Source organism: Schistocerca piceifrons, chromosome 3 (assembly GCF_021461385.2).
Source record: "Schistocerca piceifrons isolate TAMUIC-IGC-003096 chromosome 3, iqSchPice1.1, whole genome shotgun sequence".
Classification (NCBI taxonomy): Eukaryota; Metazoa; Arthropoda; class Insecta; order Orthoptera; family Acrididae; genus Schistocerca; species Schistocerca piceifrons.
Window position 1 is genome coordinate 61,146,621 of NC_060140.1, and position 13,467 is coordinate 61,160,087.

Here is a 13,467-nt window from a genome sequence, read left to right on the forward strand (position 1 = left end):
AACTCATATTATTATTACTATTATTATTATTATTGCCAGTGGCCTTAATTGTATAAATTTGTTCATAAGCATAACTATTATACAGCAGATGCTATTAATTTCGCACTCTCAAATATATCTGAATCTAAAAATCTGTGAACACCCAGAATGTTGACTCACGAGCCGCCACTGATTATGAAATGAATCAAACAAGGCCGTCAGGTGTAAGCGCTCCTTTCAACAGGTGGCTGCCCAGGTTGTCTATCCAGCAGGCGCCCCCTGGTTCGGGAAGCCACCGCTAGGGCGTGCGCCAGCACGGCGGAGGCGTCGTGCCTCTGGGAGCCACAGTGCGACGCCGAACGCCGACCGACCCAGACGCAGCCGCCCCTGCCGCCCCCGCCGACACCGCCGCCAACCGCGAGACCGCGCTAACATGCCGCCGGTGAGTAGCGGCCGCTCTGCTAACGAGCAAATTAGTCGGAAATTACTCTGTACTCTCAAAACTACAACTTCAACATCTCAAGAAGGTCTGCTCGCAACAAGGATAGCGTGTGATAAAACCGACGCAGTAGGAAACGTACAAACAACAATCAACTACGTGGTTCCTTATCGTTAAACGTGATTCTATATCTATGCTCTTCCAGCTTGTTAAAAGCCAAAAAAGCAAAGTGCCATTAGTGGCGAGTCGACCTTTTCCCTCCTGTTGCATCGACTCTGCGTGAATAGATGACTCATTTGTGTTACGATTTGTGTTTGAAGATCTATAATCTACCCAACAAAGGCTATGTACCTGGAAAGTACTACATCCCTTATTATGACTGTTACATCTGTCTTATCACCCTGTGATACGAAACTACTCGCTACGCTTAGATATGAATCTCGAAGAATATCGATTCAGGTATGCTGCTCTGCTCACAATATTACGTGAGGTCAAGCGAATTTAGAATATTACGTGTTGCTATACCGACAATTTAGAACAAGAAAATCGAAAACGGAAGCGATGTAATGTCAAGTAAGTGGCTAAATTGTAAGTTACTTATGTATAATCAAATTTCAAAAGAAATATTTCATTGAAATAATTTTTATTTCGTGAGATTCGTTTCGAACGTCATGTTCACCTTTAGATCTACATTCTATAACGTTACATTGATGGATACCGGTAACACCCATGCAATTAACTGAATAAGAGACTGATGGTCTCCTTAAACACACAAACAGCAGCAGCAATATCTAACAAAGGCTTCAGTTTGAGAAAGAAATTTCTAAGAACGTACGTTTTGGCACAGTATTGTATGAAGATCAATAACAAACTATTGGAAACACGGAAACGAACGGGAACGAAACGTTTGAGATGTGGTGTTATAGAAGGATGCTGAAAATTAAATGGTTCGTACGAGTAAGATAGGAAATGAAGTGTCTCTCTGCAGAATAGGCTACGAAAGAAATATATGGGCAAACACGGACAAGAAGAATTAACAGGATGATAGGACATGTGTTAAAACACCACGGAGTAACTTCCATGGTACTAGAGGGTAACTATAAAGAAAGGCAAAAACTGGAATATGTAACTGAGAACGTCGGATGCAAGTGCTACTCTGAGAAGAAGAGATAGATGCGTGGCAGGCCGCGTCAGACCAGCCAGGAGACAAGTGACAAAATTAGTGGACACCTTACGGCGTGAGGCGGAGGGTACTCTGTGCTTTATTGCGATGTACGTCAGATTCACACCAATAAAGCGAGAATTTAAAAATTAGATAGCAGACTACAATGAGTCAATAATTTGCTCTCCCAATTAATATATAATTGAAGATGTGCGTAATAAACGTGGAGGGTGAAATAAAAGCATAACAACTAATATAAATAATTCCGTGAATGATCCCAGGAAAGCGCATGCATACGTAATTTGAAATCAGAAATAGTGTGCACATGTAACATACAGTTGTTCTTGCCTATCTTGCTCTTAATGACAGTAAATATTACAGCTTACGTCCTGGAAGATACGACACACATATACTCCAAAAATTCCTTAAACATTCATTATCAAGAAGACGAATTAATTCAGTGCTTAAAGCAGTTTATGTCTGAATGATACCCCACCGATCGATTTAGTAGATGTAACAAGTTCAATTTTGGATGTCCCACTTATTCATATTTGTGTCCTTTACAATATAGCCTCGTTTCCGTTCGCGTAGCTTGTCGGAATCTGGTTGTCCTCGAGAAAGGTACAACCGTTGTACAGTACATGAGCCACCGCGTCTTCCTGTCTTTTCCGAACAATCGTATGTATCTGGTCTTCTCTCTCTACGGGACAAATAGTAGTGGACGAACTTGATATTTAAACTTTTGGAGTTTCAACTATGGAAACACATTAATTTCTCACTGAAACGATAACATCGTAGGGTAAGCTTTGAAAATGTTAGGGAGTATCTAGGCATTCGTATAAACGAGTGAGAAACAGTGCAACGACTTATGTGACTCGGGTACAACGAGTTCCCAGCAATGGCGTCAGCTGAGTTCGTTGGGCTGGTCCGAGTAGTCTGGTCATTCTTTTGAGTAATCAGATGCCGCCGTCTGCTTCTTTCCGTTTCTGGACTTTAAAACCTGCTGTGCGATCTAACTTCGGTATTCTCTCTCTCTCTCTCGTCGTCTATAGTCTATTACATCGGCTGCTCCTTGCGGTGGTACAGTAGCTAACCCATTACACGTGTCCCCACAACACAGCAATCTGTCTCCTCACCCGTTAAAAGTTCTTCATCGAAGCTTTATTTGACGACTTTACCTAATAAATCTTCAGTTCTGCACTCCTAATTTGTAAAATCCTACCAAACTAAAAACAAAAGTCTCTTCTGTTTAATTAGAGTTCGTTGCTCTTGCCAACAACCTCCGTAACTCGTCATATATACGACCATGTTACTTCCTTCACAGGAAAATTATTTCACTACTTCTACTGTGTTTTCGTGATATTTTAAGTTTTTTTTTTTTTCAACCTCCAATTTCATGGTAAACATGCTACACAATATTGAATAACTTTCAATTCCTCTACGTTCGCTTTCGTCCTGCGTATAATCTGCGAATCACAGGATGAGCACCAGCTGCTATTTTACTCATCTTTTGAAGTTTTAATTTTAATTCTTTAATTGTTGTCTCTGCTTTTCAGCAGGGCATTAGAGCTGATTGTTTACATAGTTTAATACTTGGTGTTGCTGTTATTGGTGTGAAGATCCTTCTAAAAAATCGCGGCAATCACACTTTTTTTAATACAAAGCTGTGTAACGTGATCCCCTCAGTTCAACAACGACGTTACTTGGTTTAATAAACAGAGACATGCTACAATAACCACCGAAATGTCTGGCTGAAACTTATGAGCCACGTAGTGTTATTATCATATTTGTAGTTCCAACCTGATTGCAAAGTGTGAACTAAAGTTCGCGCATTCTGCAGCTAAGTGCTGTGAATTGTTGCACGAAGCCTCTTTAGTCTTACTGCTACGGCAGTGAAGTCAAACGTGTACCCTCTGACATGAGACAGTCTTCGTTGCCACCCTCAGTGATCTTCACCTTTTAGTTTTCCTGGACTGGGCACCAGCCAGGTTATCAGTATGCAGTCTTTGGATAATAACAATTAAAAAGACAATAAACCCTGTTTGATTAAGAGAAAAATAACGTCGCCGAGTTGCATGTCGTAATATTGAAGATGCGGATGATGATGGCGAGGATTTCAAGTTCCATTTTGAAGGTAGTGGTTTGAATTCAAATGTGAAATTGGAGATAATATTCGCTATACATCTGCGAATCTGTGAGAAAGAGCTGATGGATGGGATGTAGGGGTTAGAAGATCGGTGGCAATTGGAGAAAGGTGGTCTGCAGTTTGGGAAGGACACTTTGTGACTGACAGGGTAAATATGCGACTTTTTGATCTGGGAAGGTATAAAACGAAAATTACTTTGGGATAGTATGTGGAATGTTTGTGGATGAAGTATTGATATCGACGTGGCTGAAGGGCAGGGCATCAATGATGGATGATACGGTGGAGTACAGGTATTCATCTTTACAGTAGACGCTCTCGGTGTTTAAGAAGTTGTGCGAAATTTGAAAGGTACAAGTGGGCGAGAGTAACATTATACGAAAAACGAGGAGGTCCTTTGGAAAGTATCGTAGAGTTGGGGAAAAATGGATGCTCATGAAACAGTTACATTGATGAATAGTAGGTGAGTGAATATTTTGTGTGTGAGGATGCTAGTAGTTGCATTAATGGCCAGTCAGTGGTTCTAGTAGTTTCATTTTACTGTGGATTTCGTTTTGGATGGCTAGTGGCTAGAGATTCACAATAAATCATAATAAATAACTAATAACTATACTTTCATTTGTGCGTTTTATTATGATTTATAGGAAGTACCAAAGCTTGTTTAGACTTTTGCTGAAATTGTGTGGTATGGATTGTGTTACGGCATAAAGTCAAGTGCCGGCAACCCAGTCAGTAACGAGAGAGCAGACACGGCTGTGGAGGCGATGTCAGCCCATCGCACGCTGACCGACTCCTCTCCAGGACGACAACGCCACAGCAGAGGCCTCTATGCGAAGTTAGCTAGTTGGTTAGTCAGTTACGTACTTTCATGTTCTATAGATAATTTTGCACGATAAATCGTCATGATGTGGAAAGACTCATTTTAGATACATATTGCAAATTATTTTGTACATCTGTCTGTACCCTAAACATCACCTTATAATTATTTTTTTCCGGAAATGAAAACAAGATATGCAGATTGAGTTAGCAATTCCTACCTACCACCTTCGACACATTACAAACATAGAAATTCTTCTACGGATTAGAAGGAGTTGTCAAGGAGAAGCTTTTTTCAATTTACTTTCAAATTTTACCTTCTTTCTTATAGTATTGTTCCTTTTGAACTGTAGTGGATTATTTTTCAACAAACTTCATGAGGGAGTAAATATACTGTGAAGCAGTAGTTAGAATGCCACACTGCTTAAACAGATGTCTACAAAATGATCGGGGTGAGCACCACATATTATTCTTACAGCAGGTTTTGGGAAATGAAGACCTTCTTTCTTAAAGATGAGTTACCCCAGAACATTATTCCATATGACATTACTGAATGAAAATATGCTAAATATGCCAACTTACTGATTTCTCTCTTCCCAAAATTTGCTATGATTCTAAGCGCGAATGTAGTTGAACTAAGTTGTTTCAGGAGTTCCAAAATGTGTTTCTTCCAATTTAAATTCTCATCAATATGGACGCCTAAGAATTTTGAAGTTTCCACCCCATGTATTATTTCATCACCATGTGTTACACTTACCTCTGGTGCAGTACACCTAACTGAATATCATGTGTCTTTGTGAAATTCAGTTTGAGACCATTCGCAAAAAACCAGTCAATGGCACTTTTGAGAACTTTGTTCACCATTTCTTCCATTTCTATATGTATACTGGGAGTGATTACAATACTGATGTCATCTGCACAAAAGATCCAATTCTGCTTGTTGTACATTAGACGGTAGATCATTTACATATAGGAGAAACAGTAGTAGACCTACGATTGATTTCTCCCCTGTCAGAATTATGTTCCTAGATTCTGTTGGTTGAACTACTACTAAGTACAACTTCCTGCATTCTTTTTGTTAGATATGACATGATCCATTGGTTGGCTATACCATCAACCCCATAAAACTTCAATTTATCTAGGAGTATATTACGAACCACACAATCAAAAGCTTTGGATAGGTCACAGGAAATACCTACCTGTGCTATTTTTGTTACGTGAATGTAAATGTCGTTTGAAGAGAACGTAAGAGCCGCGCCCGAGTGGCCGCGGCCCAGTTCTACAGAAGATTTACGACTGGCGGCATGAATTGAAGAGTCGACTGTATTACATCACTTGTATTAGGAACTGTATATACTGAAGAGATTTCTTATTTGCACGTCGCCCTTTGCTTGCGACACTTCGGTGTTATTTTGAAAGTCAAGTACTGTCATCGTTCATTTCGTAATAAAACTCATTAATACAATTTGTTTGAACGTTGTCTATCGATACGAGAAAGCAGGCTTCCTAGACCCCACACATTTGTCGTCAAGGCAGGATTCAACACATTTCATCTATAGGGGATCAGAAAATGTCTGAAATGATTTTAGGGACGTTGCACGGCAGGTTGTACTGAGACATAAATCTTACGAAAAAAGATCCCGTACGTAGTGCCGTTTCCGAATTATTCAGCACTGAAGTCAGCCAATCAGGTCGTCGCCCGCGCAATTTCAAGTTTCAGCTAAACAAAGAACGCACTCGTTGGGCAACGCCGCCCCTGGCAGGCCGCTGTAATGTGAGCGCACTAAGTCCCGATTGGCTAATTTCAATGCTGAATGACTCGGAAATGGCGCAACGTACAGCTTCCCTGCAACTCCCTTACAAGCGTTTCAGATATTTTCTGACCACACTGTATATGTAAGTTTCTAGCGAATAATGGTAAATACATCTTTACTTCTTCACTTTCAAAAAACGGTTCAAATGGCTCTGAGCACTATGGGACTTTTAACATCTGAGGTCATCAGTCCCCTAGACTTAGAACTACTTAAACCTAACTAACCTAAGGACATCACACACATCCCTGACCAAGGCAGGATTCGAACCTGTGACCGTAGCAGAAGCGCCTAGAATCGCTCGTCCACAGCGACCTGTTCTTCACTTTCACTAGGTTCTCATGCCACACGGGAGATATTAGACTTGGGTGCCTTCGAAGTCAGAAGTATTTAGAGCTGGTCGTCAGAAAAACCGTTATTGACCTTCTTTACTTTTTCCGTAGTGTGCAAGGTGCAAGAAGTTTGCTTGCTACCCTTCTTTGTGCTCAAGATTCAAAAGACGGAATGATTTATTTTTCCAATAAACTTGCTAACGTAAAGTGCCGTATGAGCAATGCTGTAAGATGCTGCAGAAATTTTGTCTTTTGACTGCATAACTGTGAATACTACAGTTTGGTGCATACTGCGTTAAACTTAAGCACCATTATTTGAGATAGGCTTCTTAATCCTGTTTAATTCAAACCCGTTACTGTATTACCGATACTTAACTCATTCCAACACTTTAACAACATGTATAGTACCCACCGAACAGTAGTCGCTATAACGTTGTATAGAAAGAATATGTACTACCGCTTAATAATTGCCGATAAAATGTGCAAAGGATTACGATTGTACATGCTTTGAAGCTAAAATATAACAACAGACAACAGATTTCAACAAGTATCTCTAATTGCAACATGACTTCGACGTTTACTAACACATTTGAGTAATAGCACATAGAGAGCTCAACTTCATTATTTTCTCGAGAGTTTTATGCAAAAAATGAGATGAGTAAATACATAAAGCACTATAATTTCAACTGTTTGGTGGAGTGTTAGCCCATGTTCACAAATCTGACTAACCGATGTTCCGAGACTTGTTTCGAGGATAACAGCACAAGCTGATTGAAAGCTCGAGATCTCTTCATACAGCTGCGTTGGAAGAGCACTATGTACTAAAGGCAAAGATCCGGATTCGAGTAGTGTTCGTGCAGTATTTTAGTCTATCATCCGGGTCATAATACGCAACACTTGATCATCAATGGGACAAAATGTATTTTATTTTTACTATTTACAGCAAAGCCTATTTACAAAAGAAAGAGATATCACAATCGAGAAACCGCCGCATCACTTACGCGTTACTCGTCGGAAACTGACAGCTTGTTTACAGAATTACATTTAAACCTCGTATCGCTTGCTTTCATTTTACCTGCGGAGATTAACTTTCGATTTTTTTTATTGTTTCTGTTCATAATACATTTTTTTCTTCAGGCGAGGGTTCTCATTTTTTGGAGAGCCAGAATATCGGTATAGTAAAACAAAAATGGTTCAAATGGCTCTGAGCACTATGGGACTTAACTTCTTTGGTCATCAGTCCCCTAGAACTTAGAACTACTTAAACCTAACTAACCTAAGAAAATCACACACATCCATGCCCGAGGCAGGACTCGAACATGCGACTGTAGCGGTCGCGCGGTTCCGGACTGTAGCGCCTAGAACCGCTCGGTCACTTCGGCCGGCATAGTAAAAGAAATTTAATATTTTGTCCATCTTAAGAACTGTAATATTATATAAAGAAATAATAAGCAACCAGCTGCATATAAGAAATTTAATTTCTGAGTAGTTTTGGGCACTTAGTGTCCTTCTTCAGAAGGTTATGCCTGTCGCATTATTTGCGAGTGTTAATAATACAGTGCATACAGCATAATGCCATGGTCATGTCGTTCCGGTCAAGAAATTAAATTTTTTACGCAACTGGTTGCTTATTATTTCGTAATATAGTACGTCAAGTGTTGCCCCGCGTACTCCAACAACAGATTAACTCATTTCAGATACTCGGCATCACTTAACTGCTCAAATTCCTGTTCATAAACTCAGATCTACAATCACTCGCGAATTTTTTCATAATCTATGACTTCAACAGCCATAAATTTGGTCTCTAAAGGAAAATGTTCGTCTAAATATATCAGTATAGAATATTTTTGGACTTCTGTCTTTATTTCTTTCAAACAACTCAGAACTATGCACACATAATATGCAAGACGGGTAATAGAGAGAGTGATGCATTTCTGATTCTTCCGTTGGCTGATCAACATTAGATACAGTAGGTTTTGAACTAGACGAGCCAGCAGCCATTGAATGTAACAATAAGTCTCTGGTGCTGGCCCTGTCCATTGTTTACGTCGTACTGTGTACAGCACTACGGTATCACACTCTCATTATTACATTTCATTTCTCCCACATACATGTGTAGTCATGAAGGCTTGACTCACCTAGTAAACGAGTCCCAGTCGCTTTCAGGGGCAAGAAGAAGTTACAATTATTGACCAGTTTATAAATTTTAAATTCTTTATACCCATTAAGGGGTATAAGCGTACGTTAAATGTTTAACACGGTAAGTCAAGTATGCAAGTCGACACTGTGTGCACGTCTTGAAGCACCCGTTAACTCTCGGCGCACAAATTACCCACGCTATACTCACCCAGTATCTGAGAAGGAAAGCACTTAATGTCTTCCGCTAAACGTCTAAGCACACTTTTAAACCTATTACAAACTTTTTCTCGCTGACACCCTCCACAAAACCACAAAGAAATAAAGTTCATCACATCTCTAATCATGCAGTAAAATTCAGCATCAGGTACGACTATTTAATTTGTTACTTCCTTACTCCTCCCCCCTTGAACCATAGACCTTGCCATTGGTGGGGAGGCTTGCGTGCCTCAGCGATACAGATAGCCGTACCGTAGGTGCAACCACAACGGAGGGGTATCTGTTGAGAGGAGAGACAAACGTATGGTTCCTGAAGAGAGGCAGCAGCCTTTCCAGTAGTTGCAGGGGCAACAGTCTGGATGATTGACTGATCTGACCTTGTAACACTAACCAAAACGGCCTTGCTGTGCTGGTACTGCGAACGGCTGAAAGCAAGGGGAAACTACGGCCGTAATTTTTTCCCGAGGGCATGCAGCTTTACTGTATGGATAAATGATGATGGCGTCCTCTTGGGTAAAATATTCCGGAGGTAAAATAGTCCCCCATTCGGATCTCCGGGCGGGGACTACTCAGGAGGACGTCGTTATCAGGAGAAAGAAAACTGGCGTTCTACGGATCGGAGCGTGGAATGTCAAATCCCTTAATAGGGCAGGTAGGTTAGAAAATTTAAAAAGGAAAATGGATAGGTTAAAGTTGGATGTAGTGGGAATTAGTGAAGTTCGGTGGCAGGAGGAACAAGACTTTTGGTCAGGTGAATACATGGTTATAAATACAAAATCAAATAGGGGTAATGCAGGTGTAGGTTTAATAATGAATAAAGCAATAGGAATGCGGGTAAGCTACTACAAACAGCACAGCGAACGCATTGTTGTGGCCAAGATAGACACAAGGCCCACGCCTACTACAGTAGTACAAGTCTATATGCCTACTAGCACTGCAGATGACGAAGAAATGGAAGAAATGTATGATGAGATAAAACAAATTATTCAGATAGTGAAGGGAGACGAAAATTTAATAGTCGTGGGTGACTGGAATTCGATAGTAGGAAAAGGGAGAGAAGGAAACGTAGTAGGTGAATATGGTTTGGGGTTAAGAAATGAAATAGGAAGTCGCCTGGTGGAATTTTGCACAGAGCATACCTTAATCATAACCAACACTTGGTTCAAGAATCATAAAAGAGGGTTGTATACATGGAAGAAGCCTGGAGATACTGGCAGGTTTCAGATAGATCAATTAATGGTAAGACAGAGATTTAGGAACCAGGTTTTAAATTGTAAGAGATCTCCAGGGGCAGATGTGGACTCTGACCATAATCTATTGGTTATGAACTGCAGATTAAAACTGAAGAAACTGCAAAAAGGTGGGAATCTAAGGAGATGGGACCTGGATAAACTGACTAAACCAGAGGTTGCACAGAGTTTCAGGGAGAGCATAAGGGAACAATTGACAAGAATGGGTAGTTTTGAGGGATGAAGTAGTGAAGGCAGCAGAGGATCAAGTAGGTAAAAAGACGAGGGCTAGTAGCAATCCTTGGGTGACAGAAGAAATATTGAATTTTATTGATGAAAGGGGAAAATATAAAAATGCAGTAAATGAAGCAGGCAAAAAGGAATACAAACGTCTCAAAAATGAGATTGACATGAAGTGCAAGATGGCTAAGCTGGCATGGCTAAGAGGACAAATGTAAGGATGTAGAGGCCTATCTCACTAGGGGTAAGATAGATACTGCCTACAGGAAAATTAAAAAGACCTTTGCAGAAAAGAGAACCACTTGTATGAATATCAAGAGCTCAGATGGAAACCCAGTTCTAAGCAAACAAGGGAAAGCAGAAAGGTGGAAGGAGTATATACAGGGACTATACAAGGGAGATGTACTTGAGGGCAATGTTATAGAAATGGAAGAGGATGTAGATGAAGATGAAATGGGAGATACGATACTACGTGAAGAGTTTGACAGAGCACTGAAAGACCTGAGTCGAAACAAGGCCCCGGGAGTAGACAAGATTCCATTACAACTACTGACAGCCTTGGGAGAGCCAGTCCTGACAAAACTCTACCATCTGGTGAGCAAAATGTATGAGACAGGCGAAATACCCTCAGACTTCAAGAAGAATATAATAATTCCAATCCCAAAGAAAGCAGGCATTGACAGATGTGAAAATTACCGAACTATCAGTTTAATAAGTTACGGCTGCAAAATACTAACGTGAATTCTTTACAGACGAATGGAAAAACTGGTAGAAGCCGACCTCGTGGAAGATCAGTTTGGATTCCGTAGAAATATGGGAACACGTGAGGCAATACTGACCCCACGACATATTTTAGAAGCTAGATTAAGAAAAGGCAAACCTACGTTTCTAGCATTTGTAGACTTAGAGAAAGCTTTTGACAGTGTTGACTGGAATACTCTCTGTCAAATTCTGAATGTGGCAGGTGTAAAATACCGGGAGCGAAATGCTATTTACAATTTGAACAGAAAGCAGATGGCAGTTATAAGAGTCGAGGGACATGAAAGGGAAGCAGTGGTTCGGAATGGAGTGAGACAGGGTTGTAGCCTTTCCCCGATGATATTCAATCTGTATATTGAGCAAACAGTAAAGGAAACAAAAGAAAAATTCGGAGTAGGTATTAAAATCCATGGCGAAGAAATAAAAACTTTGAGGTTCGCTGATGACATTGTAATTCTGTCACAGACAGCAAAGGACTTGGAAGAGCAGTTGAACGGAATGGACAGTGTCTTGAAAGGAGGATATAAGATGAACATCAACAAAAGCAAAACGAGGATAGTGGAATGTAGTCGAACTAAATCGGGTGATGCTGAAGGAATTAGATGAGGAAATGAGACACTTAAAGTAGTAAAGGAGTTTTGCTATTTGGGGAGCAAATTAACTGATGATGGTCGAAGTAGAGAGGATATAAAATGTAGACTGGCAATGGCAAGGAAAGCGTTTCTGAAGAAGAGAAATTTGTTAACATCAAGTATAGATTTAAGTGTCAGGAAGTCGTTACTGAAAGTATTTGTATGGAGTGTAGCCATGTATGGAAGTGAAACATGGACGATAAATAGTTTGGACAAGAAGAATGTAGAAGCTTTCGAAATGTGTTGCTACAGAAGAAGGGATCGATTGGTAGGACATGTTCTGAGGCCTCAAGATATCAACAATTTAGTATTGGAGGGCAGAGTGGAGGGTAAAAATCGTAGAGGGAGACCATGAGATGAATACACTAAGCAGATTCAGAAGGATGTAGGCTGTAGTACGTACTGGGAGATGAAGAAGCTGGCACTGGATAGTAGAGTAGCATGGAGAGCTGCATCAAACCAGTCTCAGGACTGAAGACCACAACAACAACAACAACTTCCTTACTACTAAACCTAGCAACATACTTTGCAAACAGAATCCACATATACCAATGAATTTACCTACAAAATTATATCACTGTACGACACACAGTTTAGGGAATATGACGTCATAAACACTGACCTGCACGTAACGCTAGCTTTTACTAGAAGCGAGCGCAAATTGCCTAGACCATACTCATCCAGTGTTTTGATAATAAGAGCATTTAGCGACCTCAAACAAAAATTTAACGTAAATTCAAACTTTTTCTAAATTTTTTCTCGCTTACAGCCCCACAAAATAACGACAAGAAAACACTTCACCACTTACTAACAGTTCGTTGTTTACGCCGTAAAACTTAAGCATCATGCACGACGTTATCACTTATCGTATTTTTTACAACGACCTCCTTGTGCTACAGATTTCGCAGACAGTACCTACCCATAGCACCGAAGATATCTGCGGTATTATATCACTTTTCGGTACATAGTTTAGGAGAAAAAGCAGCTTTTCATGAAAATGTAAATAGTTCTCTGTATCGGTTTGCGTCGTCAGTCATATAGTTTCTACACGATTATTGACAAATATTTAACACCTTAAACAATCAGACATTTGAAGCTGTTTTACACTTGGGAGTTCCATTCTGTAATGAATCCGGTGACTGAGTTACTGATCTTTAATGAAACACAAACTGCGATCTATTTCCTACTTTCCAAACCACAAATTATTGGATTTCAAACCAATAGTTGAAAATCAGGACCCGGAAGTTTCACTCACATTTGTCCCTCCCTTTCCATTTAGGACCGATGTTTTGTTCTGTTATAATGCCCTATATTTCTCCATCTGCAAGATATCTATTCAGATTAAGCACCAATAGTATAGGAAAGGCGCTAGTGCCGTCACTATGAGGATGCAAATCAGGTTTGCTTTAAGTACACGCTGTTGCAGTCGAGCCGTATTTACCTTTGAGAATGAAGTGGTGAGAAGTTGATGTTAGCCAAGAATGCCTTTAAGTGGGGTAGGACGTCAAACGGGCCGACTTGGAGCAGGAGAGGCACCACAGGACATTTTAATTTCCACTGTCTGTACTTT

The 13,467-nt window shown here is 40.3% G+C and overlaps 1 protein-coding gene across 1 annotated transcript in view; it reads left to right on the plus strand.

Moving 5' to 3' along the window:
• The first annotated feature begins 384 nt into the window (after window positions 1–384).
• Window positions 385–13,467, plus strand: part of LOC124789382 — a 598,764-nt gene continuing 585,681 nt past the window's right edge. The window contains exon 1 of the mRNA XM_047256715.1: window positions 385–421. Within this exon, the coding sequence (XP_047112671.1) occupies window positions 413–421 (9 nt within the window). The 5' untranslated portion in view covers window positions 385–412. The remainder of the gene's footprint in view (window positions 422–13,467) is intronic.